Consider the following 21850-nt stretch of genomic DNA (forward strand, 5'->3'; position numbering starts at 1 on the left):
CAGGTTTGTTTGGCACGGACTCCGCAAGCAAGTCAGTGAATGGGCCAAAAGGTGTATGCACTGCCAGACGGCCAAGGTGCAGTGGCACACCAAAGCTCTGCCGCAGCAGTTCCACCCCACCCACCGGCGTTTCGACCACATTCATGTGGATATTGTGGGCCCCCTGTCAGTGTCGCGAGGAGCACGGCACCTCCTCACTATCGTGGACCGGTTCACAAGATGGCCAGAGGCGATCCCGCTCACCGACACCACCTCCGAATCTTGCGCCCGGGCACTGATCGCCACCTGGGTGTCCCGCTTTGGTGTACCAGCCCACATTACCTCTGACAGAGGCGCCCAGTTCACCTCCGGCCTGTGGTCAGCTATGGCCAGCCTTTTGGGGACACAGCTGCACCAGACAACTGCCTACCACCCACAGTCGAAAGGCCTGGTGGAGCGTTTCCACCGTCACCTAAAGTCGGCTCTCATGGCCCACCTGCGAGGAGCTAACTGGGTGGACGAGCTTCCCTGGGTCCTACTCGGCATCCGCACGGCGCCCAAAGACGATCTGCACACCTCGTCGGCCGAGTTGGTGTATGGCGCACCCCTGGTCATCCCCGGGGAGTTCATACCAGCCCCAAGGGGGCACGAGGAAGAACCCGCAGCAGTCTTGGGCAGACTACGCGAGAGGCTCGGCAACCTGGCCCCCATACCCACTTCGCAGCATGGGCAGAACCTGACCTGCGTACCCAAAGACCTGCAGAACTGTAAGTTTGTGTTTGTACGAAGGGGCGGGCATCGGCCACCGTTACAGCGGCCCTATGAGGGGCTGTTTATGGTGATCAGGAACAACGTGTCCACGTTTGTGCTGGACGTTGGGGGAGAGAGGTTTTCACGGTGGACCGACTCAAACTGGCCCATGTGGACATGGCGCAACCGGTCAAGTTTCCGGCACCGCGGCGCAGAGGCCGACCTCCCAAACAGGGTCCGGCCCAGACTGTGGACATTGGGGGGTGTATCGCCGGTTCTGGGGGGGGTTATGTGGCGACCCACTTCCTAGCGCACTCAAACCGGCTCACAAATAGCCAGCGCACCGGCATAAAGGCCAGTCCCAAAAGGGTGCCAAGTCTGCTTCACCAGCAAGGGGAAAAGCCTGCGCGGGATTGTGAATACGTGCCCCCTACAGCATCCGCGTGTGGGACAGGACTGTGAATACGTGCCCCCTACAGCATCCGCGCCCGGGGAGGGCAGGATCAGGAAGGCTTTAAAGCGAGGCCGCGAAGTTCGAATAAAATCTTTTTTTAACTGCAGTTTACCGACTCCGTGTTGTTATTTCAGCGCTGCGTGTAGCACACCGCTACAGTATCATCAAATTTATAGATGGTATTTGAGCTATGCCTAGCCACACAGTCATGTGTATACAGAGAGGAGAGCAGTGGGCTAAACACACACGCCTGAGGTGCGCCAGTGTTGATCATTAGCGAGGAGGATATGTTATCACCAATCTGCACAGACTGGGGCTTTCTGGTTAGGAAGTCGAGGATCCAGTTGCAGAGGTACAGAGGCCCAGGTTCTGCAACTTCTCAATCAGGATTGTGGGAATGATGGTGTTAAATGCTGAGCTATAGTCGGTGAACAGCATTCTGACGTAGGTGTTTGTGTTGTCCAGGTGGTCTAAAGCCGTGTGCAGAACCATTGAGATTGCATCTGCTGTTGACCTATTGTGGCGATAGGCAAATTGCAAGGGTCCAGGTCCTTGCTCAGTCTAGTCATGACCAACCTCTCAAAGCAGATGTGAGTGCTACCAGGCGATAGTCATTAAGGAAGGCCACATTATTCTTCTTAGGCACTGGTATAATTGTTGCTTTATAAAGCAAGTGACACTCCACACTAGTTCTTCTAGAACAAGGATTCACAACCTGGGGTCTACAGATCCCTTGCTAAGTAGCACTGGTCAATGGCATAAAAAAGTTTGGGAACTCCTGATCTTGAACACTCCCGGAACATCCTTGGGGAATGCTTGTTTGTTTCCATTCTGCAAATGTAGCTCTCCTTGACAAAATACTAAAATTACCGTAGATTCCGGACTACAGAGCGCACCTGATTAAAAGCCGCTGGCTCTAATTTTAGAAATAAAATCAATTTTTTAATTGTAAAGGCCGCACCGGATTTTAGGCCGCACCGCTACTTTTAAATATACATACGTATCGGTAACACAAATTACGTTGCATATACTTTTTTACTGAACAGCACGAACAACATTCCAATATCTCCTAGCGACTGGTAAAAATATATATACTGCAGCCTACCAGGAAAAGTTATTGATCGCCTTTAACTTAAAAGCAGCGTTTTCGCTCGGGTCTGACGCGCTCGGGTCTGATGAGCTCGCGTAACGCGATCGGGTCAAATCGGGTCTGATGCGCTCGGGTCTGACGCGCTCAGGTCTGATGCGCTCGCGTAACGCGATCGGGTCTAATCGGGTCTGATGCGCTCGGTCTGATGCGCTCGCGTAATGCGATCGGGTCTAATTGGGTCTGATGCGCTCGGATCTGACGCGCTCGGGTCTGATGCGCTCGCGTAATGCCCCCACCTTCCCGTATATATCCCACAAGACGCGGCGAAACCGGGTGTGACGTCATAGCATCCCGGGATGTAGTACAGAAAACAAATATAGTTAAAACACTTCTAACTTTAACTAACAAATGAATTACTAAGCGAAAATATTATAAACTAAGTAACTGCCATAAAGGCAGCACAATGCTTTTCTTCGAGTGTTTTCCATGTTGATGAGGGTGAGTACAAATGACTGATTTACAATAATTTAATTGTGAAAGTGCGCTTGATTTATCGTACAATTTCATTGGACCTCTGTGAACTACTCATCAATTTTATTGGTCTACTGTTACGAGGCAAAATGTTTACGAGGCGGCATGAAAAAAAACCATGTATTAGCCGCTCTGGATTAAAGGCCGCAGAGTTCAAAGCTGTTCAAAATGTGGGAAAAAAGTAGCGGCTTATAATCCGGAATCTACGGTATTCTATTTCCAAAATCTAGAATGAACCAAAGTTCTGAACACTCAGCAAGCAGGAAATCTTTTCATGCTCTGTTCACAGTAGTTAATATACCAATAATCCCTCTCGATGTTTGACTTTCATTAATAAAATTGATAGAGACTGCTTATGTCCTTTGAATTGTCAAAACTATGTATTCTGCAATAGTATGGTAGATGTCCATTAAACACTCAAAGGTTAGTCTAAAAATCAGCTTGACTGAAGTGGTATTCATTTGCATGAATCAGAATCTCTCGTAAGGAAGGCCCTTTTCAAATGTTAGCACATACTATAACTAATGCTTCCATACAGCACTAAGGATAAGCACTACAATGACGATGAACCCACGAGGCACTTCATGGCCATCATCAGCAAACATCACAGAATGCCAAACTTGGTGATTAAGGAATCTTGCTATATGGCACATGTACTGCAGTGTTTTTCTACAGGTAGCAATTATTGACAGAAAATCATGATTATATTTAATTAGTGCAGCATGAGCTCTCTGTTTCACAACAGAGAAAACAACACAGATTTTGGCAGCAAACTCAATTTTTGTTTCATCTACCACGGTAACGTAGCAGTTGGCGCAACGCATTACAGCTTGAGGCAGAGTTCGGAGTTCAATCCCACCACCCTCTGTAAGGAGTTTATATGCCCTCCCCGTGGAATGTGTGGGTTTTCTCCGGGTGCTCCACTTTCCTCCAACAATCCAAAGATTTAATGGATAGATTAATTGATAATTGTAAATTGTCCCATGATTAAGTTAGGGTTAAATTGGGGTTGCTGGGTAGTGCGGCTCAAAGCACCGTAAGGACCTATTCCATGCTGTATCTTCAAATAAAATTAGTAGAATAGGCCAATCAGCACCTTGAGCCTACTCTTTCATTCATTAGTGACATTACTGTTCCAAGCATTCCCAAATCCACTCTCCTGCCCATTCCTTAGATATCGATTACCTTACTAATTAGAAATCTATCTCAACTTTAAATATACCCAAGCACTTTACACCCAATTCTTTCAAGTGGTATAGAGTTATAAAATCTAAACCAAACGAAATACTGCCTCATTTTTATCTTAAATGGGCATCCCCTTATTCTGAGACCATGCCTTCTCACTCTGGACTCTCTATGAATCCTTGTAGGCCATCCAACATCAGGATAAATATTTTGGGAGAAAATAAAACACATACCTCTCTCAGAGCTTCAGCGTAAGAACTCATGTCTGTTAAGATAACCAGCACATGTTTTTCACATTGGTAGGCAAGGTATTCTGCAGTGGTCAGTGCAAGACGAGGGGTAATAATGCGTTCAATGCTGTTGAAAAACAAAGTTAACTATCAATGTCTACAATACTTTTGCTAGTCCTAGAGTGTAAGCACTTCAGAATTTTTCTGCACATACATGCAAAATATAGTATTGTATTGCAGCTGAGATAGTTGAGAACAAGTCCAGAGGCTGACCTCTTTAAGACAGACCTTTCTGTTGGGTAATTCACTTTAAATTTGTTTCACCATACTGGAAAATTGACATTCAACTCAAAATATTGGAGTTAGCAAAAACGAGTGGTCCAGAAGTAAAACTTTAAAACTATCAATACCACATTTTTGACTGCAATAATCTATTTAATTTCAATGAAAAATTAAACCAGAGTCAAAAATCATACAGTGTGCAAAGCCATTTGACTGATTGCTCTCGGGTTTGTTACCGACTCTGGGCCCAATTTTAAAATTTACAATCCTTTAGCCTCAAAGGCCCTAAACCTCTAAATCTCTCTTCTAATTTTCTATTTCCACACTAGTAGTATAGCAAACAGAAGTAGACCACTCAAGTACCACATCTTCAACTCTTAAGAGGTTATTTTATATAATTATTTAGTGTGCAGAATAGGCCCTTTTCGCTCTTTGAGCTATGCTGCCCACCAACCCCCAATTTAATCATAGCCTAATTACAGGTCAATTTACAATGACGAATTAATCTACCAACTGGTATGTCTTCGGACCTTGGGAAGAAACCAGAGCACCCGGAAAAAATCCATGTATTCCATGGGGAGGACATATAAACTCCTTAAAGATGATACCCGGATTGAACTCTGAACTTCGATGCCCCAAGCCGTAATTGCATCATGCTAACCACTATGCTACCATAGTGCCCAATATTTTTCTCTAGCCTACTATCTTTATTCTGCTTTCCCTTATTACAGCCTGATTATCCTTTCCCAAATCTTGAAAATTTACTGCTTAATTTTGGCATTATAATCCTTTTCCTTTGATCAAGTAACAAAATTAAATAGTCCATTCCAACCAAGGCTGAACCATTTGATTATATTTTTAGTATATATTCCTTTTTTGTGTCTGTGTGTGTCTCTCTCTTTCTTTCTCTGTGTCTGTCTGTACACACACATATATAAATACATAGATTTTTTTCTCTAATTCATTTACGGGGTTGGACATCGCAGGCTAAGCCAGCATTTAGTGCCTATCCCTAGTTGCCCTCAAGAAACTGGTGATGAGCTGCCTTCTTTAACTTCTGCAGTCCCTGAGGTGTGAGCACACTCACAGTGCTGTTAAGAAGGGAATTCCATGATTTTGACCCAGTGACAATGAAGCAACACTGATATGTTTCCAGGTCAGGATGGTGAGAGTCTTAGAGGGGAATTTCCAAGTGATGGTGTTCCCAGGTATCTGCTGTCCTCGTCCTTCTAAATGGTAGTAGTGGTTATGGGTCTGGAAGGTGCTGCCTTAAGAACTTTGGTGTGTTGTTGCAGTGCACCTTGTAGATAGTACACACTGCTGCAACTGCTCATCGATGGTGGAGGGATTGGATGCTTGTGGAAGTGGTACCAATCAAGTGGGCTGCCTTGTACTCGATGGTATCAACCTTTTGAGTGTTAATACAGCTGCACTCATCCAGGCGAATATTATATTGCACTCCTGACCTGAGCCTTCTAGATGGTGGATAGGCTTGGGGGAGTCAGGAGGTGAGTTACACATCACAGGATTCCTAGCCTTTGACCTGTTCTGGTAGCCACTAAGTTTATATGGCTAGACCAGTTCTGTTTCCTCTCAATGGTAACCACCTGGATGTTGATAGTAGGGATTCAGTGATGGTAATGCCACTGACTGTCAAAGGATGATGGTTAGAGCCTCTCTCGTTAGAGATGGTCATTGCCTAACACTTGCATGGCTCGTATGTTACTTGCCACTTGTCAGCCCAAGCCTGAATATTGTCCCAGGTCCTACTGCATTTGATATAAACTGCATCACTATCTGAGGGGTCACGAATGGTGCAGAACATTGTGTAGTCATCTGCGAACATCCCCACTTCTGACCTTATGACAGAAGTCCTTGATGAAGCAGCTGAAGATGGTTGATTGTAGGACACTTCCCTACAAAATATTTTTCTAATCTACCATATTTACTTTGCTCTGAGGCCTTTCAAAGCATCTCTTTGGTCCTAATGTCTTGGTCCCAAGTTCCAGTATCTCAGATGTCACACTTTGAAAAACATTAACTAAGTTAAGTCACTGAAAAAGGTTAGTGCAGGAAAGCAGCAGTGAGTTAGAAGATTAGATGCAATCCTACTGAACAGCAGAGCAAACATGGGCTGTATGGATACCTCCTATCTAAATCCAATCAACATACTTGAAGTAAATAGTTCTTTTCTAATTCTTCTATCAGAACAGTTTGAAGGCTTGATTTGATCAGTTTGTTAATGTCCTTTAAGACTCAGAAACTAAATCAGTTATTTTCTAAATGTGGTAATATCAATGAGTTCTACCAGGCTAAAGTAATATCCTGTATATTTCTGGGATATACCAGTGTATGACAAAAAGGCTGAGATAAGATGACTATCAATTGCTCTGCTGTTTTCCACAGTAAAGTGAGGCATTTACCATCTTTTAAAACTGGGCAATGCCCATTATTGTAGATACCTATCTAATTCATACAGCATACCGCTGCAACTACTTACGTTGGGTCATTAGCAAGATTCAAAAACAGACAGACGTTGTCCATTGATCCATTTTCTTCAAAGTCAGATTTAAAGAATCTTGCTGTTTCCATATTAACCTGTAAAACAGAATAAAAGTGTTCAAAACATATTAACGGGTAAAACCAAATACATGTGTTCAAAACGGGCCAAATTTGGCTAATTTTATGTTAGACCTAAATATTAAACATGCAAGTCAAAAAAAGAAGTTAAAAGAGGCAAGAACATAAAAGCACCAAATGGATAGGACTTCCTGTTTCTACCTCCTACCCAAGATCCACAAACCTGCCTGTCCAGGTAGACCCATTGTCTCAGCTTGCTCCTGCCCCACCAAACTTATTTCTGCATATCTTGACACTGTTTTATCCCCCCTTGTTCAATCCCTTCCCACCTACGTTCATGACACTTCTTACGCTTTGAAGTTATTCAATGATTTTAAGTTCCCTGGCCCCCACCACCTTATTTTCACCATGGATGTCCAGTCCCTATATACCTCCATCCCCCACCAGGAAGGTCTCAAAGCTCTCTGCTTCTTTTAAAATTCCAGACCTAACCAATTCCCCTCTACCACCACTCTCATCCTTATAGCGGAATTAGTCCTTACTCTCAATAATTTCTCCTTTGGCTCCTCCTACTTCCTCCAAACCAAAGGTGTAGCCATGGGCACCCGTATGGTTTGCCCATACCCATGGTTTTAGCCCATGCTTTGTCCCAGTTATGCCTGCCTTTTTGTTGGCTTTGTGGAACAGTCCATGTTCCAAGCCTATACGGGTATCCATCCCCCACTTTTCCTTTGCTACAACGATGACTACATTGGCACTGCCTCCTGCACGCATGCTGAGCTTGTTGACTTTATTAACTTTGCCTCCAACTTTTACCCTGCCCTCAAATTTACCTGGTCCATTTCCGACATCTCCCTCCCCTTTCTTGATCTTTCTGTCTCCGTCTCTGGAGACAGCTTATCTACTGATATCTACTATAAGCCTACAGACTCTCACAGCTACCTGGACTATTCCTCTTCCCACCCTGTCTCTTGCAAAAATGCCATCCTCTTCTCGCAATTCCTCCGTCTCCGCCGCATCTGCTCTCAAGATGAGGCTTTTCATTCCAGGACAAAGGAGATGTCTTCCTTTTTTAAAGAAAGGAGCTTCCCTTCCTCCACCATCAATTCTGCTCTCAAACGCATCTCTCCCATTTCCCACACATCTGCCCTCACCCCATCCATCCGCCACCCCACTCGGGATAGGGTTCCCCTTGTCCTCACCTACCACCTCACCAGCCTCTGGGTCCAACATATAATTCTCTGTAACTTCTGCCACCTCCAACAGGGTCCCACCACCAAACACATTTTTCCCTCCCTCCCTTTCTGCTTTCTGCAGGGATCGCTCTCTATGTGACTCGCTTGTCCATTCGTCACCCCCATACCTTCCCACCAATCTCCCTCCTGGCACATATCCTTGTAAGTGGAACAAGTGCTACACCTGCCCTTACACTTCCTCCTTCACCACCATTCAGGGCCCCAGACAGTCTTTCCACGTGAGGCGACACTTCACCTGTGAGTCGGCTGGTGTGGTATACTGCGTCCGGTGCTCCCGGTGTGGCCTTTTAAAAATTGGTGAGACCCGATGCAAACTGGGAGACCGTTTCGCTGAACACCTACGCTCTGTCCGCCAGAGAAAGCAAGATCTCCCAGTGGCCACACATTTTAATTCCACATCCCATTAATGAAAGGAAAGGTAAACTTAGGTAGATGGGGGAATGGATTAAGGGGTATGATTAGCTTATAGGTACCTATGTTACTGAGCAGTCAGGAAGAAAATCTACCCGGCAACAGGTGACGCACTAGGCATTGATCTCTAAAAGTGCTAAGCACAACTAAATATGGCTATAGTATGCTTGAAGGGGCATCTCAAGGCATAACTAAATATGGGACAGAACGGTTGAGAGAAGGGGGGGGGAAGTGTCAGGGGGAGGTGCCAATATGAGGAAGTTAAGTTGTATCCAGACTCGTCTTGGCAGAAGTAATTATAACTAACCAATAATGATTTTACATCTAATTGTATCTTAGCATGTGATCGAAACTATTCTAAAACTGTATTAACTTGCGTAATTATAATATTTCCTGTAATGATCAATGTAATAAATTGTGTGGAATTGTGTTCGGGGGTGGGCAGTGTCCAGACTGTCTCTTTGGGAGATCAGTCTGTAACTTCCCCCATAGCATGCTATGAATAAAAGTGAAGTTTGATGAAGCATTGCTCGTTTTATGGTTTTATTGAATTTGTGGTACCTTGTGCTATTGCATCGGGTTGATCCGCCTTTGACATCATTCCCATTCTGATATGTTTATCCATGGCCTCCTCTACTGTCAAGATGAAACCACACTCAGGTTGGAGGAACAACACCTTATATTCTGTCTGGGTAGCCTCCAATCTGATGACATGAACATTGATTTCTCTAACTTCCGTTAATGCCCCTCCTCCCCTTCTTACCCCATCCCTTCTTTAGTTATTTATTTATTTCCCCCTCCTTTTTTTTCTTTCTCTGCCCCTCTCACAATCACTCCTTGCCTATTCTCCATCTCCCTCTGGTGCTACCCTCCCCCTTTCTTTCTCCCTAGGCCTTCCGTCCCATGATCCTTTCCTTTCTCCAGCTGTGTATCCCTTTTGCCATTCAACTTTCCAGCTCTTAGCTTCACCCCTCCCCCTCCTGTCTTCCCCTATCATTTCAGATTTCCCCCTCCCCTTTGCACTTTCAAATCTCTTACTATCTTTTCTTTCAGTTAGTCCTGACGAGGGGTCTCGGCCCAAAATGTTGACTGTACTTCTTCTTGTAGATGCTGCCTGGCCAGCTGCATTTCACCAGTATTTTGTGTGTGTTGCTTAAATGGATAGGAGAGCAGATTGTGTTGATATGGTAAAAGTTGCAATGCTTTGGGGGACAATGGCTAGGCTGGGTAGGGATTAATAGCTTTGGAACAAAGGTAGAGGGTAAAATTATAGAACAATAAATATTAATGGTCCTGTTTTCCTCACCAGAGGGGTAAATTATTAAAGTAGACACCACTAAATTTAATTAGTGATCATTTGAGAGGAAGTGAGTTGGTGTGGAACTCATTTTGTTAAAAAGGAAGGCGTAGAAACATTCAATACATTTAAAATATTATCTGGATTAATTAAGTACTTTCCAAAAGGCCACTCAGTTCTTCAAACATGCTCTACAATTCCATAAGATCATGACTGACCTCACTGCAACCTCATCTACAGTAAAACTTTCAACTCCTTACTTATCAAGTATAATACAGTCAAAGACTGCACTAAACACCCTTTAAGAGCTGCAAACCTTTAGAACAGATGTTCCCAACCTTTTTATGCCACGGAACTCTACCATTAACCGAAGGGTTCATGGACCCCAGGTAGCTGCTTTAGCAGCTACAAACCTAGACTGTCCAAATACAGGCGTCCCCCGCTTTACGAATGTTCACTTTACACCACTTCACTTTTACAAAAGACCAACATTAGTAACCTTTTATCGCATTACAAAGAGGATTTTCGCTTTTACGAAAATTTTTCCCATATAGATTAATGGTTCTTCACTTTTACGCCATTTCAGCTTAAGAAAAGTTTCATAGGAATGCTCTACCTTTGTAAGTGGGGGGGGGGGGGGGGAGAAAACACCTGTATCTTATAAGATAATCTACATTTTTAAAGTTTCAGTCCACCAAATTTTCTCTGAATGGCTTCTCAACATTTATATCCTTCCTCAAATTGGAGTTCAAAACTCTGCATGGTATTCCTGATAATTAGCTAGCCATTATCAACCAAGCTACAGACAAAAGCTGCAAAATAGAATTACAATAGCTTGGGGGATGTCTAATGGTTCTCTCTACGGTATAATTTACTGATTTATGATTACAAAAAGCCACAAATTAAGATCCCTGACATGGTGAACAAGTGTCATGAGCAAAATTATCAGGTCCTAACTAATCTCTAAATTATCACAAGAAACTGGGATTAGTAAGGATAAATGCAAAATTACATAAAAGACTATTAACAAGACTCTGGGAATTAAAGATCACTAAACTCATCTGCCGAACTATAGAATAGAGGGCATCCAAAGGAAGACATGTGCACTACAATACTACTCAGTTTTACAAGAGATGGGTTAAATTTTCCAATTGATTATACTTCAAAGAAATTTTGGATGTGACATAATTTTGGATTATTTTACTTGTACTCATAATTAATTTAAAGCATTACTAGCTGATGTATATGTAAATTTATCATTGCTCCACAAGTTGACAGAGTTAACCAAGAAACTCAGCAAACTTTTTGCATTCTAAATCTTCACCTGGATCAAGGAGAAAAGGCAAATAGGTTGCAGCTCACCACATCCATCACAAGCAAAGCATTTAAAATGCCATTGAGATCTCAACATGTGCAAAGCCGTACCTTTTCCAGTTTGGTAGGTGAAGTGGTAGGCAATGAAGTCAATGTGCAACTCAAGACTCTGCCCATAGGTAGACCAGGTGCTTGATCAGCTGAATTGTTGAGAAACAGCACCCGACTTTCTCATTTATACTAGAATGGGCCTAAAGGAGCCCAACGTTCTTAATCCTGAATGCAAGGATTATGGGCAAGGGGTTATACTAGAAAGCTTCCTGAATACCCTTGAATCATTTCTTCTGATAGACATGATAATCTTTTGCCATGATTGAACTTGGAATTTAATTTGTTTCAGTAGTCTAAAATTAAGTATGCAAATGAGAAGTTCAAGTTTATTGCCATGGGCAGACATACACAGGGTATAAACGTTATTAAAATTAGCTTTTTGAAGCAGGACAGTACATTACAAATAACAAATTAAAGTTATTTGAATACTAATTATATACAATTTAGACACCAAAATAAATAAAATACGTGGCCTGCTATCAGAGCTGACCTAAAGCAATTATGGCCTCAGCAATGAGAATGTTGGCCAGGGACGTGAGGTTAGTCTGTGAGAAGACACTGACATTAGTTCTAACAGTGGACTTAGACAAATTTTATGGAGACAGATTTACTATGATCACTTTACTACTCTGAGGTGCCTGGACATCTCAGAGTATGCAGGACAAGGATCACTGCTGCATAGTAGACCTAGGCATTATGTGCTAGGTTTGAGGCCTTTATAACACCATAAAACAAATTATTAAGACATTCAGGCCATCAAGTCTGCTCCACCATTCCACCGTGGCTGATTTATTATCCTTCTCAACCCATTATCCTGCATTCTCCTGTAATCTTTGATGCTCTGATTAATCAAGAACCTATCAACCACCATCTTAAATAGACCCAATGATTTGGCCTGCAAACCATCTGTGGCAATGAACTCCACAGATTTGCCACCATGGCTAAAGAAACTTTTCTCATCTCTGTTCAAATTGGATGTCCCTCTATTCTGAGGTTGTGTCCTTTGGTGCTAGACTCCCTCACCATAGGAAACATCCTCTCCACATCAACTTTATCAAGGCCTTTCAATATTTAAAGGCAACATGAGTGAATCTGCAGATGCTGGAAATAAATAAAAACACAAAATGCTGGCAGAACTCAGCAGGGCAGACAGCATCTATGGGAGGAGGTAGTGACGACGTTTCCAGCCGAAACCCTTCATCAGGAATGAAGTAACGTGGGATGGTCGAGGGGGGATAAGAAGTCGGGGGAGGGATGGAGTAGAGAGCTGGGAAGTGATAGGCTGAAGAGAAATGGGCTAGGGGGAAGGTGGAGAATTATGGGAAATAAAAGAGAAAGAAAGGTAGGGCTGGGGGAGATTATAGTGAGGGGGGGAAAAGAGAGAGAAAGAGAACCAGACTAAAATTATAGATAGGGATGGGGTAAGGGGGGGGGGGGCAGGGGTATCAATGGAGGTCTGTGAGTTGAATGTGTCCTGGCCCAGATGGTGTACACCCAAGGGTTCTGAAAGAGGTGGCTGAAGAGATCGTGATGGCATTAGTAACAATCTTTCAAGAATCACTAGACTCTGGAATGGTTCTAGAAGACTGGAAAATTGCAAATGTCATTCCACTCTTACCAGAAGGAAGAGAGGCAGAAGAAAGGAAGCTATAGGCCAGTTAGTCTGACCTCAGTGGTTGGGAAGATGTTGGAGTTGATTATTAAGGATGAGGTCTCCTCATCCTTTCCTAAATTACTTTTCCAATTTATAAAGTTTAACAGTGCACAGACTTTTATGTATATTTCTATCTTCTCTTCTTAAGCAAATGTTTTTTTTCCCTAATGATCCATTATCATCCATCAGCTTTTTTCTTTGGTAGTTGGTAGGGGGTTGACTTTTTTTTAATATAAAAGAATTATTTTATGATGTATGACCTATCTTTAAATTTTTGATTAGAGTGGTATACCTTTATGTGATATGCTATAACATTTTGATCAATTTTATTACAATATATGAATGTGCACAATTTATGTTGAGATGTATCTATGTGTTGCACTCTGCAAATCTTATTTTTTCTTCTGAATAAAAATGTTGTAAAAAGAAAAGAAAGAAGGATGAGGTCTCAGGGTAATTGGAGGCTCATGATAAAGTAGGCCATAGTCAACATGGTTTCCTTGAGGGAAAATCTTGACTGACCAATCTATTGGAATTCTTTGAAGTAGTAACAAGCAGGATAGACAAAGGAGAAGTAGTTGATGTTGTATACTTAGATTTTCAGAAGCCCTTTGACAAGGTGCCGCACATGAGGCTGCTAAAGAAGATAAGAGCCCATGGTAATACAGGAAATTTACACACACGGACAAAAAATTGGCTGACTGGCAGGAGGCATAGAGTGGGAATAAAGGAGTCCTATTTTAATTGGCTGCCTGTCACCAGTGGTTGGTATTGTCTTTTCAGTTTGTATGCCAATGATTTGGATGACAGAATTGATGGTTTTGTGGCAAAGTTTGTGGATGATACAAAGATAAATGGATGGGCAGGTGGTGTTGAGGAAGCAGGGTGTCCACAGAAGGACTTTGACAGATTGAGAGAATAGGCAAAGCTGTGTCAGATGGAATATAGTGTAGTTAAGCGCATGGTCATGCGTTTTGATGAAAAGAATAAAGGTGTGGAGTCTGTGGTGAGGAAGGCAAATGCAATATTAACATTTATTTCAAGAGAGCTAGAATACAAAAGCAAGGATGTAATGCTGAGGCTTTACAGGGTGTTGGTCAGACTGCACTTGGGAGTATTGTGAGTAGTTTTGGGCTCTTTATCTAAGAAACTATGTGCTGGTATTGGAGATGGTCCTGAGGGCGTTCATGAGAATGATTCTGGGAATGGAGGAATTCCCAGGAGGAGAATTTGAAGGGTTTAGGTCAGTTCTTGCTGGAGATTAGAAGAATGAGGAGTAATCTTATTGAGACCTAATAAATACACTCCCTTTTTCTACCTACATCATTGGTACCAACGTGTACCAGGACTTCTAGCTGTTCACTCTCTCCCTTCAGAATACTCTGCACCCGATCCGAGGCATCCCATACCCTGGAACCTAAGAGGAAGAAGTATTCTAAGGGAAAGATGACAAAACCATGGCTAACAAGAGAAGTCAAAGCCAACATAAAAGCCAAAGAGAGGAATATAATAGAGCAAAGATTAGTGGGAAGTTAAAGGATTAAGAAGCTTTTTAAAACTAAAAAAAAAAGCCATTAAGGTAAAGATGGAATAAGAAAGTAAGCTAGCCAATAATATAAAACAGGATACTAAAAATTTCTTCAAATTTATAAAGTGCAAAAGAGAGGCAAGAGTAGATATTGGACTGCTGAAAAACTATGCAAGTAGTAACAGGGGACAATGAAATAGCAGATGAACTGAATTAAATATTTTGCATCAGTCTTCACCGTGGAAGACACTAGCAGTATGGTGGAAGTTTCAGGTGTCAGGGAGCAGGAGGTGTGTGAAGTTACTATAACTAGAGAGAAGGTTCTTGGGAAACTGAAAGGTCTTAAGGTAGATAAGTCACCTGGACCAGATGGTATAGAGTTCTGAAAGAGGTTTCTGACGAGATCATGGAGGCATTAGTAATGATCTTTCAGGAATCACTAGATTCTGGAATGGTTCTGGAACATCAAAAAATTTCAAATTTCACTCCACTTTTCAAGAAGGGAGCGAGCAGAAGAAAGGAAACTATACACCAGTTAGCCTGACTCAGTGGTCAGGAAGATGTTGGAGACGATCATTAAGGGTGAGGTCTCAGGATACTTGGAGGCACATGATAAAATAGACAAAAGTCAGCATGGTTTCCTCAAGGGAAAATCCTGCCTGACAAATCTATTGGAATTCCTTGAAGTAGTAACAAGCAGGATAGACAAAGAAGAAGTGGTTGATGTTACGTACTTGGGATTTTCAGAAAGCCTTTGACAAGGTGCCACACAGGAGGCTGCTTAACAAACTACAAGCCCGTGCTATTAAAGTAAAGATTATAGCATGGATAAAGCAGTGGTTGACTGGCAGGAGGCTATAAGAGTGGGAATAAAGGGAGCCTTTTCTGACTGACTACAGGTGACCAGTGGTGTTCCACAAGGGTCTGTGTTAGGACCGATTCTTTTTACGTTACATGTCAATGATTTGGGTGATGGAATTGGTGGCTTTGTTGCAAATTTTGCAGCCAATATGAAGACAGCTGGAAGAGCAGGTAGCTTTGAGGAATTACAGAGGCTACAGTAGGACTTAGACATATTAGGAGGGTGAGCAAAGAAATGGCAGATGGAATACAATGTTGGGAAGTTTTTGGTCATGCACCTTTATCAAAGAAATGAAAGGGTTGACTATTTTCTATACGGAGAGAAAATGCAAACAAACTAAGGCGCAAAGAGACTTGGGAATCCTTGTGCAGGATTCCCTAAAGGCTAATTTGTAGGTTGAGTGTGATGAGAAAGGAAAATGTGACATCAGCATTCGTTTCAAGAGGACTAGAATATAAAAGCAAGGACGTAATGTTAAAACTTTATAAAGTACTGGTGACGCCTCACTTGGCGTATTGTGAGCAGGTTTGAAACAAAGAAAACCTACAGCAGAATACAGGCCCTTTGGTCCGAACATGTCCCTGCCTTAGAAATTACTAGGGTTCCCATAGCCCTCTATTTTACTAAGCTCCATGTACCTATCCAGAACTCTCTTAAAAGACCTTATTATATCCGCCTCCACCACTGTTGCTGGCAACCCATTTCATGCACTCACCACTCTGAGTAAAAAAACTTACCACTGACATCTCCTCTGTACCTACTCCCCAGCACCTTAAGTCTGTGCCCTCTTGTGGCAACCATTTCAGCCCTGGGAAAAAGCCCCTGACTATCCACACAATCAATGCCTCACATCATTTTATACACCTCTATCAGGTCACCTCTCATTCTCCATCGCTCCAAGGAGAAAAGGCCAAGTTCACTCAATCTGTTTTCATAAGGTATGCTCCTCAATCCAGGCAACATACTTGTAAATCCCCTCTGCATCCTTTCTATGGCTTCCACATCCTTTCTGTAGTGAGATGACCAGAACTGAGCACAGTACTCCAAGTGGGGTCTGACCAAGGTTTTATATAGCTGCAACATTACCTCTCAGCTCCTAAATTCAATTCCACTATTGATGAAGGCCAACACGCCATATGCCTTCTTAACCTCAGAGTCAAGCTGTGCAGCTGCTTTGAGAGTCCTATGGACTCGGACCCCAAGATCCCTCTGATCCTCCACACTGCCAAGAGTCTTACCATTAATACTATATTCTACCATCATATTTGACCTACCAAGATGAACCACTTCACACTTATATGGGTTGAACTCCATCTGCCACTTCTCAGCCTATTTTTGCATCCTATCAATGTCCGTGTAACCTCTGACAGCCCGCCACACTATCCACAACACCCCCAACCTTTGTGTCATCAGCAAACTAACCCATCCCTCCACTTCTTCATCCAGGTTATTTATAAAAATCACGAAGAGCAGAACAGATCCCTGAGGCACACCACTGGTCACCGGCCTCCATGCAGAACATGACCCGCCTACAACCACTCTTTGCCTTCTGTGGGCAAGCCAGTTCTGGATCCACAAAGCAATGTCCCCTTGGATCCCATGCTCCTTTACTTTCTCAATAAGCCTTGCATGGGGTACCTTATCAAATGTTTTGCTAATATCCGTATACACTACATCTACTGCTCTTCCTTCATCAATGTGTTTAGTCACATCCTCAAAAAATTCAATCAGGCTTGTAAGGCATGACCTGCCCTTGACTAAGCCATGCTGACTATTCCTAATCATATTATACCTCTCCAAATGTTCATAAATCCTGCCTCTCAGGATCTTCTCCATCAACTTACCAACCATTGAAGTAAGACTCACTGGTCTATAATTTTCTGGGCTATCTCTACTCCCTTTCTTGAGTAAAGGAACAACATCCGCAACCCTCCAATCCTTGGGAACCTCTCCCGTCCCCATTAGTGATGCAAAGATCATCGCCAGAGGCTCAACAATCTCCTCCTTCATCTCCCACAGTAGCCTGGTCTACATCTCATCCGGTCTGGCGACTTATCCAACTGGTCCCCTTATCTTAGAAAGGATGTGTTGAAACTGGAGACAGTACAAAGGAGGTCAATGAAAATGATTCTAGGATTGAACGGCTTGTCATATGAAGAGCATCTGTTGGCTCTAGGCCTCTTTTCACTGGAATTCAGAAGAATGAGGGGTGACCTCACTGAAACCTATCAAATGGTGAAAACCCTTGATAGAGTGTATGCGGAGAAGATGTCTCCTATGGTGGGAGAGTCTAAGACCAGAAGTCACAGCCTCAGAATAGAGGAGTGTCTTTTTAGAACTGAGATGAGGAGAAATTTCTTTACCAGAGAGTGGTGAATCTGTGTAACTCTTTGCCACAGGCAGCTGTGGAGGCTAAGTTTTTATGTATAGTTAAGGCAGAGGTTGATTCTTGATTGCTCAGGGCATGAAGGGAAATGGGGGAAAGGCAGGAGATTGAGGCCAAGAGGAAAATATGGAATTAGTTCCTTTATTAAAGATAAATATGAACATTTTTGTACTTTTGTACAAATGCAAGAAGAAGTTTGTGAACCCTTTGCAATTACTTGGCTTGCTGCATGTAAAATGTGGTCTGATCTTCATCAAAGTCACAATAATAAACACAATCTGCCTGAACTAATAACACTAAGAACTGTACTTCTCTTCATCAATTCTGAGTACACCACTTAAATAATTAGTCTAGGTTCAAAAAATTATCTGTACCTCTAAGGTAATGCCTCCTACAAAAGTTATTTGGAGTCAGGTATTACAAAGAGTGAGCTGAGATTGGAGGTGTGGTTCTGGAGGTGACCTGCCTTATAAAAAAAGACACACTAAGTCAGGTTACTGACAGAGCCTGCTTTTCTCAAGAATTATTGATGAATTGAAACAGTTTTCTATGAAGGTATGTTCTGAAAACTCCTTTTGACCATTGTTCAAGTCTGATTAGCAGCTACAGGAAACAGTTGGGCTGGTTATTGCTGCTAAAGGAGGTTCAACCAGTTATTAAATACAAGGACTCACATACTTTTTCCAGCCAGAACTGTGAATGATTAAACAATGGATTTAAAAATGACATGAAAAGTACAATTGTTTGTGTATTATGCGTTTAGACAGATTCTGTTTATTACTGTGACTTAGATGAAGATCAGATCATATTTTATGAGTAATTAATGTAGAACCCCAGGTAATTGCAAAGGGTTTATTATTGATGCACCATCAATAACTCACTCTGAGACGTAAGAAGCGAGGTATCGGCTTTTATTGACTGGAAGAATGAACAACACTACATCCTGGAGAATGAGGCCGGGCATCAGGCCTCAATCGCCTTTATACAGAGGTCTGTGGGAGGAGCCACAGAAGCAGTCAGCAGGGGTCTGTGGGAGGAGCCACAGGAGCAGTCCAGACAGGTATATGTAGTTCACCACATTCACCCCCCTTTGTTTTAAAAAGAGTCTCCAGGTGGCGAAGTTTCTTACAAGTATATTTACAGGTTAAGTCTATCAGGTTGTCGAATCTTTCGCTGCAATCAGCCTTTTCCAGCAGCCGCTGGCGAAAATACACTGACCTGATTCCTGTAACAAAGGCATCTCGTACCAAGAGTTCCGCATGCTGTTCCGCCGTGAGCGTTTTGCAGTCACAAGTCCGCACGAGTGCCTGTAGAGCTCGGAGAAATTCGGTGGTCGACTCCGCAGGGCGCTGTCTGCGCGTGGCCAAGCGATGTCTGGCATAGACGGCATTCACCGGCCGCAGATACTGTCTTTTGAGGGCGTCAAGGGCCCCTTCGTAGGTCGAGAGGTCCCTGATGAATGAATAAACTTTTGGGGCGACTCTCGAGAGGAGAATTCTGTGCCTAACAGCGGGGTCAGTTGCACGAACCTCCTCCAAGTATGATTGGAAGCATGCAAGCCAGAGTTCAAAGGCAAGAGCTGCTTCAGGGTCTTGGGGGTCCAAATCCAATCTTTCCGGACGTAAAACGGTTTTCATGTTTTAACTTCCAGTCAATAAAATTGATGCACCATCAATAACTCACTCTGAGACGTAAGAAGCGAGGTATCAGCTTTTATTGACTGGAAGAATGAACAACACTACATCCTGGAGAATGAGGCCGGGCATCAGGCCTCAATCGCCTTTATACAGGGGTCTGTGGGAGGAGCCACAGGAGCAGTCAGCAGGGGTCTGTGGGAGGAGCCACAGGAGCAGTCAGCGGGGGTCTGTGGGAGGAGCCACAGGAGCAGTCCAGACAGGTATATGTAGTTCACCACAGGTTCACAAACTTTTTCTTGCAACTGCAGATACTTTAACATTAACAACACTACCTTGGACTGAGACATGGGTAGATGGCAGCTCAAAGGACAAGGCAATTGGTGCAACTATTTCAAAAACAGGAAAGAACAATTTACACTTCAAGGGTTTAGGTTTGCCATAGTTAATGAACAACCAGGTGCCTCTACAACATCTCCTGCGAGACAAGAATACATTTATGACCCTCCAGCTCAGTGCAGCATGGAGCCAGCATAATGTGGTGATCATAGCATCAGATGGAACCCTCAAAATCTTTGCTCGGAGCTTAATAAATAAGCAATTAGATTACGTAATACAAACTCACTTATATTATTGCTCTCTCTGTCCTAGATTAAAGATCAAACTGGTTAAGTTTCCAGCCTTCACAACAATATAAGCCAAATCTTTGTTCTCAGAAGACAATCGAATGATCTATCATGCTCAGGCAATCTGGACTAACAACAGCTACAGCCTGATATTTTCAGCATCTGCAGATTTTCTCTTGTTTGTGATTGTATGTCAGTGATCTTTTTCACCATTAACAGCAAGAGAGTTAACTGACACCAATTAAGAAGATCCACACAGCTATTTTAAATTCACTTACACCCATGGCTGCAAACACAATGGCAAAATTTGCTGAACTGTAATCCATAACATCTTTGGACTTCTGAACTAGACCGGCTTGACGGCAGATCTGGGCAGCAATCTGGAAAAACAATTCAAACTTGTTAACAAATACGTGTCTCAAAGTAGGTGCCCAGAAACATAAATTTACACTTTTGACTTTGTGAATTAGTTTCTTGTTATTTTCATTTAGCTCTATTTTAACAAAACAACTGTTTCTATCGTTCTCCTGAAAATACTCATTTGTGTACACAGAAACATACAAAAGTTACAGATGATGTTATTTTAGGAAGGCAGCAGCTTCTTTCGCATTGCCTTCAGAATTTAATCATTTTTAGGCATAACATAAAAGGGTCTACATGCAGTGCTTTTATAGTTCCGTACATCAGAAGAGCTGCCAATCAACCCAAGAAGTCTGTGTTGGTTGTCAAAGTAAATCCCATCATTCCCATTCCCCTGTAACCCATTCTCTCTCACATGCCCACTGGGGTGGCATGGTTAGCATTGTGGTTAGCACAATGCTTTATAGTACCAGTGACCTGGGTTCAATTCCCACTGTCATCTGTAAGCAGTTTGTCTGTTCTCCCCATGACTGCATGGGTTTTATCCGGATGCTCCAGTTTCCTTCTACAATCCAAACTCATACTGGTTGATAGGTTAATTAGCAATTGTAAATTGTCCCGTGATTAGGCTAGGGTTAAATCAGGGGTTGTTGGGTGGTATGGCAGAAAGGGCTAGAAGGGCCTATTCCACACTATCTCAATAAAGAAAAAAGTAATTTCTACCCAGTGCCTCATATCATCCATTAATGGGAGTAATTTACAATAACCAGTTAACTATCAGCAAACACAGTTTTGGCTTGCAACAGGAAACTAGAGTACAAATGAAGCCTACATCATCACAAGGAAAACATGCAAACTCCACCCAGATCAAACTGAAGATCAGGACTGAAGCCATCCTACCAATGAGCAAATCTAAATGGAGCACTGTCACAGGCAAACAGCATCCATCATCAAGAACCACCCACTAAACAGGACATGCTCACTTCTTACTACTGCCGTCATGACAACGGACCCAGGAGCTTCAGGGCTCACACACCACCAGGTTCAGGAGCAGTTTCTACCCCTCAACCACTAGGTTCTTGAACCGGAGGGGATAACTTAACTTACCCCATCACCCATAATCATGTGAAAGACTCACTTTCAAGGACTTATCTCATGTTCTTGATATTTATTGCTCATTTATTTATTATCAGTAACATTGTTTCCTTTTTTCCCTTTTTGTATATGCAGAGTTTGTTAGCTTTTGCACAGTGGTTGGGTGCAGTTTTTTATTGATTCTATCGTGTTTCTTGTATTTACTGTGAATGCCCACAAGAAAACTGTTGTGAGG

The 21850-nt window shown here is 42.8% G+C and overlaps 1 protein-coding gene across 1 annotated transcript in view; it reads right to left on the reverse strand.

Annotated features, from left to right (window-relative positions):
- atp6v1ba (ATPase, H+ transporting, lysosomal, V1 subunit B, member a) overlaps positions 1–21850 on the reverse strand; it is a 101356-nt gene that overhangs the window by 17080 nt on the left and 62426 nt on the right. Inside the window, exons 7-9 of the mRNA XM_073027848.1 lie at positions 20439–20540; positions 7002–7099; positions 4223–4346 (exon numbers count right to left, since the gene is read on the reverse strand). Of these exons, the coding sequence (XP_072883949.1) occupies positions 4223–4346; positions 7002–7099; positions 20439–20540 (324 nt within the window). The remainder of the gene's footprint in view (positions 1–4222; positions 4347–7001; positions 7100–20438; positions 20541–21850) is intronic.

This window comes from Hemitrygon akajei, chromosome 23 (genome assembly GCF_048418815.1).
Source record: "Hemitrygon akajei chromosome 23, sHemAka1.3, whole genome shotgun sequence".
NCBI classification, from domain to species: Eukaryota; Metazoa; Chordata; class Chondrichthyes; order Myliobatiformes; family Dasyatidae; genus Hemitrygon; species Hemitrygon akajei.